Genomic DNA, 21589 nt, shown 5'->3' with positions numbered 1-21589 from the left:
GGAGCCGAGAGGTCACTCTGGTGGGCACTCTTACGCACACTTTAGACAACCCTTTTTAGGTTCTAAAGAATTGGGGTAGCTGGTGGTGGATACCTGAAACTATCAAACTACAACCCAGAACCCAAGAATCTTGAAGACAGTTGTATAAAAATGTAGCTTATGAGGGGTGACAGTGGGATTGGGAATGCCATAAGGACCAAACTCCACTTTGTCTAGTTTATGGATGGATGAGTAGAAAAATAGGGGAAGGAAACAAACAGACAAAGGTACCCAGGGTTCTTTTTAACTTCAATTGCTCTTTTTCACTCTAATTATTATTCTTGTTATTTGTGTGTGTGTGCTAATGAAGGTGTCAGGGATTGATTTAGGTGATGAATGTACAACTATGTAATGGTACTGTGAACAATCGAAAGTGCGATTTGTTTTGTATGACTGCGTGGTATGTGAATATATCTCAATAAAATGAAGATAAAAAACAAACAAACAAACAAACAAAACCCTAATTAAATAAATTGTATTGTAACTGATCTAAAGAATAATGAATTACTAAAAGCCTAGGCCTACGAAGCTCAGAAGTAGGGCCAGTGATCCTTGTTGTGTCCACTTAAAGAACTAGGAATCCTCTGGAGTTGTGGGCTGAAGGCTGCCAGGCTTGGAATTGAATCTGAATTCCTACATGTGTTATTGGGCAAACTTGGGCAAGTGACAACTCCTCTGGGCTTCAGTTTCCAATCTTTAAATGGTGACACATTCAATCCTAAGCACCCTGAAAAGGAGGTAATGTGGACACTTGATACAATGCACGGGAGGCGACCAGTGAGCGCTATTCCCCCTTCTCTTCTCTTACGCAGTGTCCAACACCCCTAGTGGAGAAAGGGTGATTCCGCCTAACCCAGTTAATCATTGGTTCCCTTTTCTTGGTCTCTAAGCAACCTCTGACAGAGCCAAGATTTTACTCAGGACAGTGATATGGCTAGCTAAAAATAACTGTCTTGAAGCCAGAGGTGGCCCTATGACACAGTTCTTATGAAGAAAGAAGTCTGCTCATGGTTTCTGGGAAATTTTGCTTTCTTGCGCTATGAACTGACTGACCCTTCCTCCTTGGCAAGAAATTCCTCGTCAATTTCTTCTATTTCCTTTCTGGAATGGGGATGTAACAGCTAAAGCTGCAGCAGACATTTGCAGACCATGAAGGAATGACCCAGATGATTTTTGAGCTGTAGAATCAATCCCAGCAGCTGCCTACTTTTGAACTTGTTTTCTTGCAGAAAGAAAAAAATCCTATTTTTTTATGTTCTTGTTTGTTTAGTTTTTTTGTTACTTGCCATCAAACGTAGTCCTTGATACATTAAAATTTAAATTGGCTTTGAAGTATTATGCAGACCAAACACAATTTCTGTTACACTTCTCTCCACCATGACTAATTACCTGAAATGTTAGGAATTATTTAAAATGGGAACACAGTCCCTTACTATCGAAGGTATCTATGACTGTAGGATAGCTGTATGAGCTGTTCTTTTTAATTTCTTAGACTATCACATTACATTTTGATAGTCATTTTAAAAACCCATAGGTCTGGCAGGCTACACAGAAACCACAGATGTAAAAATTATGAATTTTCCTTAACAATCATTTCTCTTTTCTATCACTGACAATTCAGAAACATCTCTATTAAAGTCACTACCAATGTTTTGATTTTGTAATAAAATTTTGTTTCTAATCTTGCAATCAGATTACACTAAGATGCCATTTTTCTTTCTCTCTTTGTTTTTAAGAATATGCAACTTTAGTTCAATTTGATAAATAATATTCCTTCTCAATTTGTGCTTCCCCTTCTAAAGCACAGAGTTGTCACTGGGAAACAGCTGCTCAGTCAATCTGTATTTTCCCACTTCCTTGTTCTCAGGGATTCCCACCATTTGGCTAGTTCTTGCTCATGGCATGTGGATAGCAGTGGTGTGCTTTGCTTCCAGGCCTGGCCCCTAAAATCCCCCAGAGGATTTTTTCCCTTCTGGCTGAGGGAATGGAGGTGATATCCAGGGTGGCCTTGAAAATCATTTGTTGATAACAAAACCTCCGTCAGCCTGGGTTTCTGTAAATGGAATGGAGAGCCATCCTGCTGAGCTGTTCACCTGTCCAGAATTGTTAAACTAGGAACCTTCTATTATGTTCGAGCCATTACAAGTTTTGAGTTTATATTTTATAGTATTTAGCTGACTAGGACATGTGCTTTAAGACCTGCATTGTATTTATTCTTTCATTAGGCATGTGGGTGCCTCCATGTGCTGCCCAGCTCTGGGGGCCTTGCCCCGCTTTCTAACCAGAGTGGCCCTGGCAACTGGCTTACAACATTCCATGGTGATGGAGTCAGGTTCAAGATGAGGACAGGAATACGCTTCCTATAATAAAGTTTCCACGCAGGGGCTATAAATCTAAACCCGCATTTTCTTCCCACAATTTCCATTTTCTAGCTATGTTCTTTCCAGAAAAAGTATGCTTTCCAGCTTTCCCCTCTCCCATTTATGTTGACCTCAGAGGGTAGCTAATCATCACCAGCTGCACTGGCTCCTAGAGCCTTGTTTGCTTGGTTTCATATGCCTATGACAGGAAAACAAACCCTCACGATTCCCACTTGGAACAGGGATTGCCAAATGTTTTTTAAAGCAGTAGAACCCTTTTTAGTCAATTAAAATCTTAAGCTACAACCCAATGTAAAAAAACTGTTCTCATTGGAGTGGCAATGGTGGTGGTGATATTCTGAGCCACTTCTGAGGTAGTGTTACCCAATCGGGAGCCAAATATATCACAGGGGAGCTTTATATATTTACTGATATTGTCTTTTGCCTCCAAATATCCTTAGATACTCAGGAGTAGGTCCCAGCAAAGCATTGCACTTGGATAAGATTAAACATTCAAGTCAATTCTAACAGGATGAGCCAAGCAGTTTCCTGGGTTGAATGGAGAGATACTGTCAGAATTAGAAACTGGTGAAACAAGTTCAGTACCAAGAATCAGAATCACTGAGCTGAAGCAAGCTCTATGAGGCTGTGTTGTTAAAAAAAAAACAATGCACTGAAATGTTAAACTTGTATGCACACATTTTTGGCTTGTTCTTGTTATAAGGTGTATTTTTATTTACAAAGTGAGATGATGCATCAGTTACAAACAGATATCAGATAACATCATTTTCATGAAAAAGTATATAAATATATTACAGGAAATCCTATATAGTAAAACATTAGAAATTGATACAGTAAACATTTGCTACTTTTTTTTTCTATGCCAATATTATTGTCACTTAAAGCTTAAATACTGGTTTCAAGTATCCCCTATAAAATAACTCTACTTTATTAAAATACTGGAAAAGAATTTTGCTATAAACAAACAAGATTGGTACATTAAAAATAGATTCCGAGTATCTTTGTAACAATGTCCACTATAATCAAATGTTGCCTTAATCATTCCTAAGATGTCTAAACAAAAAGGCAGTTTAGTGAACTGCATTGTTCAGTTAGTGTTAAGTTTTAATAATTATCATAGGGTAAGCTGCTGTAAAAATACAGCAATTCAGTATTATTTGTTATGAAGAATGCCTCTCTAAGGAAGAAGAGGATAAGCATAAGGATAATGTATGGGCTTGCCCTGGGTTCTTTATTTTAAATAGAGTCCAGGAGAGTCTGTTGGAGGTTTAGGAGAGAAACAAAAAGGCATCTAGGAGGCTGTTCGTTTTCTGTCATTTCAGAGGCTGCTGCTGCTCTTTCTGCTCTTCTTCAGCTTGAAGACGTGTCAGAACATAAAGGATGACTTGATAGCAGAAAATATACTGATCCTATGGCCCCCCGAAAAAGAGAGACAAAATATTATGTGAATAATATATATTGCTATGCTACTACTGGAAATGATGTCTGTGGAGTTTTGAAAATGCAGAAAAATTTTCTTATACTGTTGAATGTAAGAAGCAGGATAAAGAATTATGCACAGCGCCATCAAAATTATAAACAACAGAAATCAGATTGACAAAATAAGGAGGGAAAAAGCCTGGGGGTGGGGTCGGGGTGGAAGTGTCCCAGAGTGATAAGGTTGTCTCTGATTGGTGGGCCACTTCCCCTTTGTTGTGCTTTGATAATGTTAATGATATGCTTTTATAATGGAAAAATAAACTTCCTACAAAATTTCTTTTGCATTTATTGAACTCACCTGGATGCTTTGCAGTGTCAAAAAAATTAACTGCTAAGAAGCTACACAAAATAATTTTTAAGAAGTATTTTGGAACAAAAGAATATGGAAATAAGTTTTTTGAAAATAACTTTTTTGGTGAAATTATTCTCTTTTACATTGGTGGTGCAGGGATCTGAGTTTTCCTGTTATGTAATTAACAATGCATTACATAGAAAGCAATAAAACAATAACTACAGTTGAATCTCATTTAAAATAGTCGCATGCGTGTATGAGTGAGCCTGCGCATGTGTACTGAAAATGCAGAACGTAAAGACATCTCTTATGACGTTAACAACTCTTTGGGAACAAGAATACAAACGACCTTTTTATTTCTTTTTTGCTCATCTGTATTTTAACTTTCCCACATTTTCACATGTTCCTCCTTGACTCCTCTCACACAAAGTAAACTCACTTCACACCATGTCTCTTCTCTTCACCATGTCCACAGCTACCACTCCGGCTGGGCCTCCAATGGTGGCCACCTTACAGGTCTCCTTGCTTCTAACCCTGCCCTCTGCCTCCAAAAACTGGCCCTTATTTTAACAGAGCAGCCAGAGTGATCCTTTAAAATGCGAGTGAGACCATACCACTCCGTGCTTGCAATCTTGTGATGGCTCCCATTTCACTCAGGGGAAAGCCCAAGCCCTGGCCCCATTACTTCCCCCTTGAACTTCTCCTTTTCTGTCTTCCTTCTTGCTTGTTCCATCCCAGCCACACTGTATGTGACCATCCTTGAACACACGAGGCACATTCATTCCCACCTTGGACCTCCCTGCGGGTGGCAGGGCTCTTAACCCAGATATCCACACGACCCTCCTTTGCTGCCTTCAAATCTTCACTCAAATTTTACTTTCTCAAAGGTACCACCCCATTTAAAATTGCATTCCCAACCTCCTGTGACTGATCCCTTTTACCCTACTCTATTTTTGTCTCCAAAGCACTTATAACTTTCAAAGACCCTATAAAATTTACTTATTTAATGTTGTCTGTCTGTCTTCCTCATCACCCCCCTGCTAAAATATCTATGTCACTCTAGCAGGGAATCTTGTTTACTCAGATGTGCTTGATAGATCTAGAAGAGTACCTGGCACACAGTAGGTACTCAATAAATTTAACTGTTGAATAAGCATATGAATAATGAACTTACTGGTTATTGAACTGAACTGCTTACCATAGACCAACATCTTTTCTGTACCTAAAAAATGGGACTGTAAATCAGCTTAGTATTTAGGAGACTTAATTTGAATTAGAAAGGTATATGAAGGGAAAGTAGAGAAATTCTAATTTTAAAGACAGTGAATTTCCATATTCTTTGAGTAGAGAAATGTGTATTTATAAATATACGAAAAGAGATTCCACACCCCTTCAATATACGCAAAAAGAATAGCAGAACTACTCAGTGAAGACACTCCGCAATTCCTGTGAATGAAACAATTCCATAAGCCAGTGGGTAATATAATCCATGGGTGTGATTTTAGGTAAAAGAACTGAAAATTATCAGAGGATGAATGGAACCACCTATCCGTTTTCTCCCTGAGAGCCTTCCCCAGGCTAAGCCACATCAGCCTGCCTCCCTGCCTGGCAGCCAATGCTGCTGAATCCATTCCCTTTGGAGGAATTTCTGAGCCAGAATGTTAATTTCTATCACTTTTTTTAGGTTGGAAATGGAGAAGGAATGCCACTAATTACATGGTATCTTGTACCACTACCAATCTCTGTCATCTATTCAGTGCAGATATTATATATTTCCCCATTTTTTCAATTAAAAGGCAACATTTAAAAAGATAGCCTAGAAATATTTTTTCCTCTGAATTAGTCCTCACGTTAAAAATAAAAAAAAGCCCCTCACTGCTATAAATATTTGGTTTTATGCTGCGATACCAGAACACTTCTAAAAGAGAAAAATGAAAATGTTCTAAATTTGATCATGGGGATGTATGCACAACTATGTGACAACACTATGAGCCAGTGACTGTATACTTCAGATTATTTCTATGGTGTGTGAATATATTTCAATAAAATTGTGTTTAAAAAAAAAAAGAGAAATGATTTAACGGAAACTTGAATACTAAAATCTGGATAAAAATCCTCATTAGAAGACACCAACCAAGACTTACCTCAGTCTGAACCATTCCATGTCTTTGTAGTCTCATGCAGCGCACTAAATCAGAGATGTCAAACTGCCAAAAGACCCAGAATATGTCTGTTATGTTTCAAAGAGTGTAACCAAATTTGAACCCCCAATCACTGAGAGGTGGCTTACGTGGAATTCTGTACTCCATTCTACTTACCCTTTTAGCAGTCTTGGGAAACTGTCCTGAGTGAAATTAGTTGGTGAACTGACTTTTGCCATCATTTGGCACTCTTTTTTAATGATTTTTCTAAGAATCAGGGAAGGTTATTCAATTTGAAAATCCTCAACAGAAATCATCTTTCTTCTGAAATTTCACTATAATTCTAAATATCACCATTAAAAAACGCTCTTTTCCCTACACTTTGCTTTACAAAATAAAATTCCTATCTTTTGATTTTACCTGACATGTAGCTGTTTGAAACAAGGGAGAAACAGACTATTTGCTTTTGTTCTACTTAAATTATTACAGTAAGATATTTTAGCAAGGTTTAGACTAATTTAGGTACAGAGGTGGTATTATACTCTTATTAGCTCTGCTTAGTATAATTTTTTTAATTGGGATTAACTGCTCAGAGATAGACTATTTAGCATTAATTTATATAACAAAATACACATTTTCCCATCTATTAATAACAATAAAAAAGAATACAAGGTTTTTCATTTCAAAACTATTCTTTTTTTTGTGTTTCAAGATTTCTACCCCTAAAAGTCTGACAATGAAACTGGCTTTATCTTTTACAAGCCTACAGACTTTAAAGGTTAAAATGCAATACTGCATAAGGGGCTTTTGAGCACATGGTCTTAAAAGTAAGTAAAAAATCTAAATTCCTCTTGATTATATGGTCCATTCAGTTTTGAATAACAATGTTTACCAGAATACAATTATTTAGAAAGAAAATCAGGCATGCATATGAGCTGGTAAATAAAAAATCCCAGATCCCAGCACATTAAGAAATTAGATAATATTATTACTTCTGGTAAAATGCTTATTCAGTCTGTTTCATGTACTCACATCAAGATCTTGACTGATTAGTCCCAGAACCACGTCTATGCATATCAGGGTCCCTGAGCGTCCAATGCCGGCGCTGCAGTGAGTGATGATTGGACCCGCTTTGTGAACGTGTCTCATGTAAGAGATAAAAGTGAGCAGGTCATCTGGCCGTGAAGGAGTATCATGGTCTGGCCAGGCGGTGAAATTCAGATGAGAAACAGGCCGCACTTCTCCTGTCTGAAATTGCACAACTGAATAAGTAAATACAGGCATACTATGTTGTTTATGCATACCTAGTTCTTCATTTTATTTTGTCCTTTCAAAGTTTGACTAGTTGATTGGATCAGATCAAAGGAAAAATGGAAGAGACAAAAGTGTACCTTAAACAACACATGCAGGACCTTTATCAAGAAGGTTGTTAGGTCTACTTCTTAAATATTTTGGAAGCCCTAAGAATAAATCACATTTTGATATGGATAACAACCTTTTTTGGTGACTCCAATTCAAATCATACTCCACTCCAAATAAAAGCCAGAGTCACTGCAACGACCTAAAAGCCCTATATAAATCTAGCTCTGTCACCTCTCAAACCTTACCTCTATCTACTCTTCCCTGTGGCGACATTACTCCAGCCACATAAAACTCTTTTTGGTCTGTTCAACACACCGGGCATTTCAATCTCAGGGCTTTTGTACTTGTTCTTCTTTCTGATGAGAATATTACCTGCTTGCAACCTCGCATTTTAAACTTACACTCGATAAAAAAAGAATAAGTGACATTAGTTCCATTGTAATGGGAACCAGCAAATCACTGCCTTTTATTTAGCTAGAAGCCCAGGCCTGAATTCCAACTAGGAGATATGCCTTAGTAAGCAGAAAGACTTAATTCACTTGCCTGAATATCTTCTAGGGTCATTGCCCTCACGACAAAACCCTTCAGCTGCTGCACCTGCACAAGAGCCAGTCGGAGCCGGTCACTGACCATTGTTGTTTTGCCTAGGATGTTAGGCCAGTAGCGCTGGCATTTGATTTTTTCTCCTTCTACTTCCTGGGTCATCATGGCTATCACTGTGGATTTTTGTTCCCAAATCATCTGCCAGAAATCTCCAACAGTTGTAGGGAGAGGTCCTTGGCAGGCAATGTAAACAAACTCTTCTTTCCCCACTGGTATCTTAATGAAGCTAGCGTTGATATATCCACCATCATCTCCAAGAGGCACTCTCGTAGCATCATCTGTGGATTTACCACCACAAAACAGAGCCACCTATATTATGCATTTTTAAACAAGAGTCTGAAAATGGCTTGAGTCAAATTTCATGAGAAAATCTTCATAACCACGGATGAAATTACAAACACATTTCAACAGAGGCATATTTTCAAATTTTAGCACAGCCTAATTATTTTATATTTATTCTTTTCATTTGCTACAAGTGTACTTAAGATGTCAGCTCAGTGAGTTTCTGACATATGAAATTTGATAATTAATATTTACATATAGATTTGTTTGAAGGAATCAAAATTAATAAATTATTAATGCATTTAGTACTTCTTAATAAGTAACTAGAGAAATAAAAACAACTTTGCAACTTCTTGTTTTAATGACAAGGAAAATAATTACAGTACTGAATGACAATTGCCAAAAAATCTTTTTGGAGAACAAAAATTAGTAAGTATTACAGTGACACTAATAAAGTACTTGTTATAAAAATCACTGACATAATTACCTCTTGCCAACCTAATTAAATCGTATTTTTTTATTAGGTAGCCAAAATAATAGATTACCACAATAAATAAAAAAGGCAGCTCCCTTTATTCTCTAGGGATACAGGTGTTTGTCTTTGTCTAAATCATAATTTCACACAGTTGAAATATAATTTTTCGCCCCAATGAAGTGCATATGTCATCTTTTACTGAGGTTATATAGTCAATGGTTTATACAATAGAAAAAAATAGAAGTCATTTGTACTTCAAATATTTAAATTTATACATTTAACTGGTATATTTATAAATTTAAGAACTGGTAATTGCTGTGACTACTAAATTACTAAATTAAAACTTGTAACAATAGGTTTGAAAATCTTCCATCAATTGTCCTCCTATTACCCCTGACTTCTTTTATCTCTTAATTCATACTGGTCATTTGTTTCACAGCAACAAATCCTCTCATTAGTTTTGGATTTACGACTTTTTCCATTCTGACTTTGAGAATGGGAAAAGTCATAAATCTGGTCATTTTTTTTGCTTGAAATAATTCCCATCTACTTTATGCCAAGCCATAATGTACTCCTTTTTAAAAATGCTAAGATTCTCTTCTTACAGGAAGCTTTCCAAAATGAATTTCCATTTTGATTGGAAAAATTCAATTGCATTACTATCTATTGTATGATTTGTCATTACTGGTTCTGTTATTTATCTTTGGGTTTATGACTTCCTGGTAAGGACAGTGTCAGTGTGTCACATGTTGTAATGCAATGTGCTTCTATATATACGTGGCTGATGATTACTATAAGAAGTTGCTAGAGGTTAGAATTATTCTGGCTATATGTATTTATATTCATATATAATTTAAAAATTAAAGTGGTGATTGGTGAAATGGGTAAAATAAGGGCAAAAAATAACTTTTATTTCCTTCTGGTATCTGAAACAATTCAAAATACAATGCAACTTGGTAGTACCATTATAGCCATATGCATGTATATAGCAATTTCTACCACAGAAATTTCTCTAAACTTAAAATGAGTGGATTTAATTATTTCAAATCATACTGAACATAAAGTCAACTTGAAGCCAAACTGAAACTTACAAGGAAGTATATTTTTATATCTATTCTTCCTTCTGTTTTCCTTAGTTTGTCCAATTAGACACTGATCCAAAGGTTTTAATTCTTGAAGATTCTGTATGCAAAAATGGAAATAAAGTTAAATGTGTTGAGACAAACAAAATTAAGTAATAATTACAAATACTTTAAAAGTTCAGGGAGAAAACTGGCTGTTGATCAGGGTAGATATTTTATTGTGAAGGAATAGTTATGTCCTATCAAGATATATAGGCCTAAAATCTCAATAGTAATTTGATAAACCAGTTGTTGAAATATATTGCTGCAACTATGTTTAATTTAATGGGTTGCAGTCAATTAATTTTGTGAGATAGCACTTTGTCCTTAATTTTTAACTTCAGTTTTAAAACGCCTGTAATTATTTTTTAGGAAAAAATACAACTTTTATAAACAATGAGCAAAGCTTGATTTCTTGACAGTATTGTCTGTAGGGTCATAGAACATTCCATAAAGTAAAATGTTGAGGTCAAATAATCTTATACTCTAAAGTCAACTTATTCTCACTTTTCATTGATTCATTCATTCACTCACTCACTCAACATATATATACTTAATGTTTACTATATGCGAGGCACATAAAAGTGCTGGGAAGATAGTGGTGAACACAATGTGATCCTGGCTTTCTTGGGGCCTACGGCGTTGGGCAAGTCAATAAGAGATAAACAAATTTTGTGATACCTGCCTTGAAGAAATTAACAAGTTGCTTTGATAGAGAAAAAAAAAATAAAGAAACAAAAGATCTACTTTATAAAGTGTTGTGATGGAAGGTCTGTGTGGTGGTGCTATCCAAACCTAAGACCTTAAGAAAGAAATCATCTTTACAAATGGAGAATTGTGCAGAGGAAGAGTATACCTTAATCTATATATTGGGACTAATATTTTGAGGATTAAATATAAAGTAACTAGCACATAGCAGATGTTCTCAGTAAAAGTTAGCTCCTTTCAGTGGCTCCAAAAAGCTCAGGATGTGAGCAAGTATCTGATGGTTTGAGGGAAAGAGGCAACGTAAACCCCTAAACCACAGTGATGCTATATTGCTCTTCTGACTAGTGGCAAATGTGGAAGACTACAGGAGCAGGGGCTCTCCACCATTGCTGCTTTGAATGGGGAGGAGGGGACATTCTTGGAGTGGTATTAAATTAGAAATTGTTGTTAATAATGAACAACATCTACAGTGCAGCAATTATGAAGTTTAGTGGATTTATATGTGTGTGTAAGTGTGTGTGAATATATATTTAATTCTTTATCCCTACATGTAGGGCAGGCGGTTAATCTTCAGGGAAATTAGTATGCTCCAAGTGGTTAAAGACATCCTCTTAAATCAACATTATTAGGGTCCTAATTAGAAAAATTAATTTACTACTAGGTATGACAAGACGGTGCTTTTATATTTGTAAATAAGTCAACTAATTGAGCAGAGTTGGAGAGGTAACACATTTTCCCAAGTTTCAAAATTTCTCCTAACCTTTGGCTAGTAAAGATACATTTTCCTTATAAATAAATGCATAATTTTTTTGGGAAAGAACCATTGGCATAAACCACTTACCTCCAGTTCCTTAGAAGGAATTCCTTGATCTAATAGACCCCGCAACACTCGAATGACTGATTTCAACTTGGTACCAGTATATTTACCAGAGGGAAGCACTTTGACGATGGGGAGTGCAGCAAGCTCCTCATTTGTCAGAAAGGGATAATCTAACAAGAAAACAGCAGTTGATTCTTAAAATAAAAGTTCATCCAGAACTAATTTAGCAAAAACGTGAACTAATTTGAGCCTCTTCTCCCCTCATGTACTTTTATGAACGTGGGAGTCTTTAAATATGAGAGCATTAATAAGGTAATAGAATTAACAGGTAGGCAGATAACAAGGAAACAAAAGAAAGTCTTTGCCATGGGAATGCTCTTACACCTAGCTTTTAAGGAAACACTTCCACGGACAGATGTTCTTAAGGATCTTTAAGTTCTTGAGAACCATTTACTTATAATGTCTAAAGGAATTTAAATTGTTTATTTTTACTACTCTTGACTCAAATGGCACTATTTTCATGAGGAAAATGGAATTAGTCCCATTATTACTTGGCATTTAAATTAGCTCCTACGCTCATGGGTAAAAGATGAAGAGAAATTCCTTAAAACAGAAGACTAATCAAGGAACACTGATCCCTCCTCTTGATTCCCACCCTTGGCACTCAATGCCAACATCTCTGGCATTCAATAGTTTTCTCAATGCAAATGGGGAATTCCCTTGGGTTCTTCAGGAATTGAGTCAAACAAGTGACTTCAGTGTCTTAGAAGAGATACAGGGCTTCTTTAGTACCTACTCTTGGGAAACTGCTTATGACAATAGACTGCTTCCAGTATTTTGTTACTGTAAACAAGAGAGACTGCTTGCTATCAACTGCGCAGTACAACTTTAATTATGTCCAATCAGTTGATTAAAGCATGATGGAGCTACTGTGAAGGTGACAACATGCGAGGCACTGTCGGGTTACAAAGCTGTACAAGATATCTCAAGAAGCTAACATCAGGCTGGAGAAAAGTCTAGTTCAGAATACAAAATTAACTCATCTGAAATAACTGTAAACTTCTGCAGAATAGAGTGTAAGAGCAACGGGAGTTCAAAGGCAGCTTAGGTGAGAATGGGCTACAGGACTCAATAAGAACATTATAGACACACAAAGACACCAACAGTTAACCTAAGCCAAAAGAGTGTTAAGTCAACTTCTTTAATTTCTTTTAAGAAGTAAGACTTCAAAAGACAAAACCGTGTTCTTTCGTTGCATTAGTACAACATTTCCTTATAGGAAATAAGAAAAATGAAACACAGACTCTGTTGCTCTTAAAAAAATGAGGTTGGGATTCCAGGGTAACAAATGCCTGTCTTGAGCTATTTTATTAATTTTACTGTAAATAAAATTTGCTCTTTGACTTCTTATTCCATAATGGCAAAATTATAGTTTTGTGTTTCCATTTAAAATACGTATACATTTATTTGCAAGTCTTCCTCCCAAACCACAGACCACTGAGGATTTTAGGCTATGCACTACAAACATCTGGTTATAGAAACGAATACTGATGTTTGTCTATGTGATTTAACTTTATGTAAAAAGTCAAATAATATACATATATAGTGAAATAACATATCCATATATTCTGAAAAATTTACTTTTTAAAGTTATATTTCCTATTCATTGTTTTTGATGAAAAAAAAAAAATAAACTGCTAATATAATTCTTGCCTTTACTGGAATCTTCATGGTTGGTTGTCTCTATTGGCAATTCAACACTTCCCCAGGTAATCTCATCCTCATCAGGCTTCCTTTCTTGTGACTTCTGAATTAAGCTACAAGAAAACAGTTGTAATATTTTCTTTACTTTTATCACAAAGATAAATTTAAATACTATGACTCTGGACCACTTTTTTCTCTACAATTATTACAGTATTTTAAAATGGATTAGCATATTAAAGAAAAAAATCCACAATTCTTAAAATTTATTATTAGAAGTAAATTTAACTCAGGTTCAGAATAGTTTAACATAGCTTCAAGTGTATCCCCAAACTTGTCCTAAGTCTGAGAACCTTAGGCTGAAGGAGTGCTCCGGGGGACAGAGGTGGTGATGGTTTTGTCACCACCCGTCAACATGCCTGACTGACTACAGGTCACAATATAGTTCAAGCTCATTCTTCTGAGCAGCTGCCCAGTACTGCACTGTATGGATGTATTTTCATTTATTTAAAGATGTCCCTGTTGATGGACATCAGTCTCCTGCTATAATCAGGGGCCAGAGGGACACTCAGTATTTGGTCACTTGCTCAAAGTCAAGAATCTCAGTATAAGTTCCCATTATTCTAGGGTTGCATAGCAGAGGCCATCTCCCCGGTAAGGTAAATGCCTAGAAAAGATAAAGGTGTTTGATGCTAAGTGAGATGAAGAAGGCTTATATAAAAGCCTGAATAAACTTCTCACTTCCTGATATTCAGGGAACAAAGCAGAGTACATTTGACCAATGATATTAAACATAACATTAAAGCAGAACCTGCAGGAATGCTCCCCCAAAGGTCCCATAAAGTAGCAAAGATGCTGTTTTATGGTGGATGCTTTCCTCTGCTCTAACTGTGGGTCACAACTAACATTTAATTTGCAAGCTACGAAGTTGATTTTGTCTGTTATCTAACACATATACTTGTCTGCAAAGATACATCAGGCATTCAGTTTTCTCTCATTCTTCTGAACAGCTGTTTAGTATTTCAATGTAAGAGCACAACCTAATTGATTCTGTCTCAATTACAGTATTCTATATTGCAATGAATGCCTTATACACATGTGGGAGTGGGACCAATTCTTTGAAATAAAATTGCTAGGTCAAAGGGTATGCACTGCATTTTTTTGAATCTAAGATTCCTATCATTGTTAGGCACACTATTATTCCATTTACATTAAGAAAAAAATCTTGGCAATTACAGTGGTAAGACGGCTTCTGATTTTGAGATGTCAGATAATGGGAGGTGGGGGAGGGGGATGGGGATGGACAGACACATATACCCCAGAAGCAGTAAAACGAAAAAACAAACAAAAAAAAACCAAACAAAAAACCCCTGAAATTTTAATAGCGTTTCCAATTGCATCTGAAGAAATTACACTAATTTATCCTTCCTCCTCCTTCCTCTGTCCCCTAAAACATGTAAAAGGTGCCTGTTAACTGATACCCACATTTTTGGGTATTTGCCAGTGTGTTAAGTATAAAACTGTATGCATTTCTCCTTTAATTATATGTATTTCCTTGTCTAACTGAATAAAATATTAACTGTGAATTTGCTTTTCTAGGGAAAGATGAATAGTTTACTTTGACTTTTTGGTTATCATCTACTATGAAGCAAATTTATATACAATCTCTTTGTTGTCCAACAATATATATAACTTTTTCCTGATACACAGTTTGATGTTACAAAAAAAGAGAATGTTTTTTATATTAGAAATTATTTTCACAAAGAAAAATTTTGTGGAGTTTAAAAAGGTTTCTTTCCTTCTTTCATTTAATTTTCTTATTGAAGAAAATTAGAAATTTGGAAAGTTCAGAAAAATAGAGAAGCAGAAAAATAAATTGCCCATAATCCTTCCAGAGGAAGAAAATCACTATCATCAATGCCGGCACTGTTCCTTTGGCTCTGTCTTCCATGCATTTCTTCCGGTCAAGAGAATACTGCTTTCTTGGGGCAATATAGCAAAAACACGTCACTATAATCTCCTTTTAATAACAAATTTAAAACATTCATAATATTCATGAGAATAGCTCAGTATTTACTCAAAAATCCTCATTTTAATGTAAAAACACAAAATTTTAAAACATAAATGGAAACCTTCAGAGCACTTCTAAAAAAAGAATGGAAGTGTCACAGATTACAGACACTGTAAAAATATTTTCTTACCTTTCACTTACTACTTTTTCCTCACAACAGTCTTCACAGCCATTTATTTTAGTAGACTTCAAAAAAGGAGAAATCAAAATCAAATCAGTCTATTGTAACAAAAACTAAACAATCCCATAATGTTCAATTTTTTCCTCTCATTTATTTCCTGTATTTGCTGTTATTGTTCATCCTTATATCACAAAGATACATATGACGTTCAACTAGTACATTCCAACTGTGACTGAGGCATTTTCAGTGGTCTGAGTTTTTGCTGGTTCTACTTATTCTCCCTCACACTTGTCCTGGCTTTTCATTTCTTATATAAGGGACATTAACAGTAAAGAGGTAAGGAAAAAGCAAGATGAAAATCTGAAGTAATGCTTATTTAGATATGCATATTTGGCAAAAACTTTTAAACTGCTTCAATTTGAAAGTCAGAAAATGGCTATCACAAAAATCTTAGTAATGTGTTAAATGATTTTGTCCTTTTATTACCAAAGTGAGGGTTCTCTCACTTTCTTTTTTTCTTTTTAACTTAAGGAAACTTCAAGAATGATTCCTTCACTTAAAAGTAATTTTTCAGTAGAACAGGCAACCATCTTGAACTTTATTATTTGAACTTCTGGGTTAAAACATATCATTCTGATAAGGTATAGCATCCCAGGCTGTTTGTCTAAGTTTAATCCTTACCTCAGTAAAATCTTCAGGTAAAGGTGAACCATCACAGTCTGTATCTTCTGCTCTCTCTTCTGACAACTTCCCATTGGTCTTCACCACACCTGGGAGAGAAATAAATAGGTCAAGAGAATTAATAAAACTACTGAGGCAATAGAACAGTTTTCTTTCTTTACCTGCAAAAGAAGGCAGCAAATGAACCAAAACCCATAGTTTAATTCTAACTAGTTCTAATTAGAACCCAGTGTTCTAATTAGAAAAGTTAGAAACAAATGCTATCAGCATCAAATTTATAGTTAAACTTATCTATCAAATTTGCTAATGCCTCTAGAATGGCTTAGTGTCAACTGCAGGACAACGTTTGGACAAACACTTCTGAAAGTTAACAGCCATGCTGTTAGTGATACATTTTGAGTTCTCACTAATAAGGTAATCTATTCACAAATATTTTGTGGATAAGAAAAAGTAGGAGACAAATCCTATTTTATTTCCGATACATTACCCACTAATAATGTATAGGGGAAAACATTAATGTATTTCATATTTACTAAAAAAAATGCTCCCTAGATAGACTCTTTACACTCCCTTGTACTCTTTGGTGCACCAATAACTCATTCTGGCTCAGCTACCTGGAACACAGGCATCTCCTGCTGCATTCGTTTGGTTTAAAAGATTCTGGGCTTCCTCATCCACAACATCCAACAGAGACTGGATAACTTCAGCTTCTTGAGGATCATCATAAATGTCATCTTCTGGTACATAAGATTCTTGAAAAATAATAATTTACATAAGGTTTTGCTTGTCAAATACTGGATGAAAAAGAGATAAGTTGTCAAACAGAATGTGCTAGGTCCTTTCAATTCCAAGCATCCCTTTTTAAAAGTAGCCATGACTGGAAAGATGGTTTACACCATTCTAAGGTTTTATGTTAATTTAATAGAAACTCTACTCTCTTCCCTTTCAACAATATGCTAAATTGTGAGCAATTTAGATCCAGTATGTTTAGTTTTAGAATTACTCTGGCTCCTATGACAAGAACCACACAATCCAACTGCAACTTACACAGACATAAGAATAAACCAAAATCAATTCTGATGATATACCTTTTTATGACACAATAATAATTTAATGTTTGTTTTCTCAAATTAAATTAATCTAAAGTAATTAATTCATGAAAGAAACACAAATAAAGAAATCATGGTACAAAGACTAAGGATATAATTGGTTAGCCCAAACATCCCCAAGAGGAATTTTCTAACCTATTAGGTAGCCTATGAATTGCTGCTTCACAGAATACAAGAAACACTATCAAACAAAACATCTATACAATATTTTAATATATATAATAATATATATAAATATATAATAGTTTTATGAGCATAAAATAGTTTTAGTCTCAAATATGAATGAATGCTAGACATTTATATAGAAATGCAGTTAACAATATTAGTCTTTACATTGTTCTTTTATTTCTTTTAACAATCTTTCCTTTTAAAATTATAGTAACATGCATGGCAATTAAGAGAGGATAACTAATATTTCTTTCCTACCTGAATTATTAGGGCATTTAGAGTAACTGGATAACTTATTTGGAAAACTATCTTTGGGCAGAGTCAACTTTGCTGATTCTTTCATCTGATAAATACAGCATTTTCCTTCTGGGTGTGAAACTTCCATTATTCCTTCCCCATTAACCTAAAGTATAAAACAAAAGCAAATCATTCGTTTACTATTTTAATTTCCAGGATCAGGTAGGGGCTGCGCATTGCCTCTCATATTGCTTTTTTCTTCTTCTTTAGTAAAAGGTCCTTGGAGCTCTAGCTGGACACAAGGCTGCTCAGAATAGAGAACATTTCTCAGACTCCCTCACAGGTAAATGTGGCCACTTAACTAAATTCTGGCTGATGAGATGTAAATAGAAATGTATGAATTTCTGGGAAGTGTTATTAAAAGGAGGAGGCATGCCATTTTCCACCACTTCCTGATCCCTGTTTCTTCCATTGTCGATGTGAAGGGCTTGAGTCCTAGCAGCCATCTTGGACTGCGAATATGAGGATAGCACCCTAGGGATGGTATAATGATGTGCTAGAAGAAACCCAGATTCCTGGGGACTAAGGAGGCACCAAACCAGCCCTGGAGGTCTGCCTCTATCTTTTTTATAAACGAGAGGGAAGTTGCCTTTTAAAATTTTAAAGTCATTATCATAATTAATACAGAATACATGACGCCATTGAAAAAAGTGAACCAATTTTAGAGACTGTTTAAGGGAAATAATATTGTCAACTCTGTCTAACTACTATAGTTCAGGTATAATTATTTCAATCCTCAAGAGTTAAAACAGTTCTGATATAGTCTTCTGTTTACTGTTAGTGTTTACCTTTAATAATTTCTATCTGGAACTCTATCACATCAAAAGAATATATATATATATGATTAAATTTCAAGTGAGATCAAATCACTCCCAGAAGATGATTAAACATAATTATAAGGTGACTCTAAGGAAGACCATAGGGTTAAAGGGATAGTCAAACTTTAAGGCGCACGTCTGATAAAGAAACAAGGAACTCAATAAATTGAGTGAAAAATAAAGACATTTCTAACAGGTTGATATTTGAGATGATGATAAAACTCTGTGAGGCAGGCAGGGCATATTGCCATATCAATTTCATATTAGAAAGGGAATCTGAAGGATAAGTTAAGTGACTTGCTAATGTGACTCACATAGCTACTGTCTATATAATGAACAGTGATCATGAAGAAAAACCTTTCTTTGTAATCTAGACTAATAAACTGATGATCAGTGCTTTTAGGAAGTTACAGTACATAAGATATACAAAGCAAAGGTGTAAGCATTTCCATTGTCAAATAAGTCTGGAAACTCTAGGTTAAGCATTAAATCCATATTTTAATTCCAAGAATTCTTAAAACCCTTACTAATATAAATTTTGAATTGTCCAAAGAGAGATCTATTATGTAGCATTTCCTAAATTTATGACTTCAGAAATCTCTTTTGAGACTTGCCCTCCATAGAATGTTTTAGAAAAGTTTAATAGGATTACTAAAGTTTATAAGTTGAGGGAAAGTAAAATAAAAAAGGAAAAAAAAAAATCAACCTTCTAAGTATTTATGTAGCTGTGACATGGACACAGACTCTAATTTAATGACCCGATCATCAGTTAGGCATAAAGATATTCAAATCTAGTCTAAATCTCATCTGAATTTAAGAAAGATAATACTGAATTTATAACTACAAAATAATTTTGAGAAGAATCTAACTTTTAATTCAATGGTAAACTGTGAAGCACTTAATGGAGCATAGACTCGAAAGAAAAATGATTTGGGGAAAAACACAAAATTAAATGATTAGTATAAATTAAAGTAAATTTTATACAAATAAAAGGTATCTTTTATTCTGAAGATTTCACTCTATCAAAATAAAAAGTATATTTGGTTGATGGAATACAAATTATTCCTTTATAGTGGTTATACAATGATATAAAAAAATTTCACTTGATTGTGCAACTCCATTATAAATGAGAAATTCACAGTCCAGACATTAGCATTCAAGGACAGAGTATCATTTGAGAGACTTCCTGGAAGATTTTAACTCTAGCAAAAAATTCTGGCAGCCATGAACAGAAAATGTCCTGGTTTCTAGGGTTTTATTTTAATTTAATAGAAACTCTATTTTATTCCCTTGCAACAATATGCTGGTATTTAAAAAGAAAATAAACACTATAAAGCTTGAATAACATTAGAATTACATGAAAATTCAGTTGCTTCAGCTATGTGAAATTGAAGACTTCTAAATAAACAGAGAATAATGAGTATGACTATGTCTCAATCCACACATATACAAATACCAAGAAATTCAAAATTTTGTGTCTCAACCATTTCTGACTTATAATTCTCTTTGGCAATATCTTTTCGTGACTTGATAAACAATGTCACAAGTGTGAGATAACATAGTTAAGAGACTATCAACAGAATTCTGTATGTTAATCAAAATATCCCAGCAATAAAATTATCCATTTATGTAACTAGCTTATCTAAGACCTAAGGGTGTACCAAATGATGTAGGGTTATGTTACGGTAGCTTTACTTTGTGTACCTTCGCTTAGCAAAGGCTATTAGTTCACTAAAAGATATCCTTGCTGATCAACACAGATGTCTAAAAAAGACAAATATTTAAATATGAAATCAGTTTGGTTCAAATTTTAAGCAAGCAGCTTTTTTTTAGAAAGGTAAGCATGGCATGAAAGGTAGCCTTTTATTTACCTTGGAGAAAGAATTATTAGGAGTAAGGGCAGGTTTGTCACAGGGCTCCACACAGTGATGACCTGAAAGTAACAACAACAACAAAAAGTTAAGGTATCTGCCAAAAACAAAACACAAGCATCAAAACAATAAATTATGTTATAATTTGTATTAGTACACAAAAAGAAATCATACCACAAAGCAATTTAAAAGCTACTAAATGGAATCAAACATTAGAGAAGGATTTATCCCAAGGGGAGGGAGGTGGGGACAATTTCTTAAAAGAAAATAGTCACATTAAAGCTCAGTTTGGCCTGATAGTTTAAGTACAAGATGTTGATTATAAATTATCCAAACTGAGTGGGAGAGACATCATAGGTGTCACGCTACAGTCACTTAACTATTTAAGGGAAGATAGCAAGCCTGTTACCTGATTTCATAAAAGCTATCAATTTAGCATGCAAAAAGAAGTTATGAATACAAGCAAAAATGACTTTTAATGTATTTCTAAACCGAAAGCTAATTTCAGAGAGGACTGTGGGAAGATGCTAGAGTAGGAAGCGTCAGGGATCAGTTCCTCCACAAGAACGACTATTGAATCAACAGGCAGGAACTGTCTGAATCCACTATTTTGGCACCTGGAGTCTGGAAGAACACTACGAAGCATGCTCCTGGCACCCTCACTGGTCCTTCCCTCAACCCCTCCCCAAGGCAGTTTGGAGCTGGCCTGCAGTCCTCTTGTGAGTTCCTGGTCTTGTTCCTGCTGGGAAACACCAACAGGCTTGCCCAGTTCCAGAATTTGTCATCCAGGAAAAATTTACTTGGGACATCTAAGGCAGTGTAAGAAACAAGGTAAACAGCCTGGGATGAAGGCTTACCTACTTTAAGTCCTAAAATAGAGCACCCGGTAGAGGGAGAAAGTATATTTCACAGGGTGTAGAGGGGACATACAAATTCCTGTAAACAGATGAACCCCTAATGCCACTTGCCTGCACAAGTTCGGGACAAGACATAGGCTCAGAAAAGACAGGGAAGACCTTGCACTTGCATTAACCTTGGGATGACCTTCA

At 35.3% G+C, this 21589-nt stretch overlaps 1 protein-coding gene across 1 annotated transcript in view; it reads right to left on the bottom strand.

The window, feature by feature from the left end:
• Nucleotides 1-3110: 3110 nt before the first annotated feature.
• The window catches only part of PTPN13 (protein tyrosine phosphatase non-receptor type 13), a 239306-nt gene continuing 220827 nt past the window's right edge, over nt 3111-21589 (bottom strand). Inside the window, 12 exon segments of the mRNA XM_037830204.1 lie at nt 3111-3829; nt 6336-6398; nt 7365-7580; nt 8238-8575; nt 10146-10236; nt 11725-11873; nt 13417-13520; nt 15606-15661; nt 16278-16366; nt 16892-17029; nt 17813-17957; nt 20541-20602. Coding sequence (XP_037686132.1) covers nt 3734-3829; nt 6336-6398; nt 7365-7580; nt 8238-8575; nt 10146-10236; nt 11725-11873; nt 13417-13520; nt 15606-15661; nt 16278-16366; nt 16892-17029; nt 17813-17957; nt 20541-20602 — 1547 coding nt within the window. The 3' untranslated portion in view covers nt 3111-3733.

This window comes from Choloepus didactylus, chromosome 3 (genome assembly GCF_015220235.1).
Source record: "Choloepus didactylus isolate mChoDid1 chromosome 3, mChoDid1.pri, whole genome shotgun sequence".
Lineage (NCBI taxonomy): Eukaryota > Metazoa > Chordata > Mammalia > Pilosa > Megalonychidae > Choloepus > Choloepus didactylus.
Note: the sequence above shows the minus strand (reverse complement) of the source record. Positions and strands in the feature narration are given on the sequence as shown.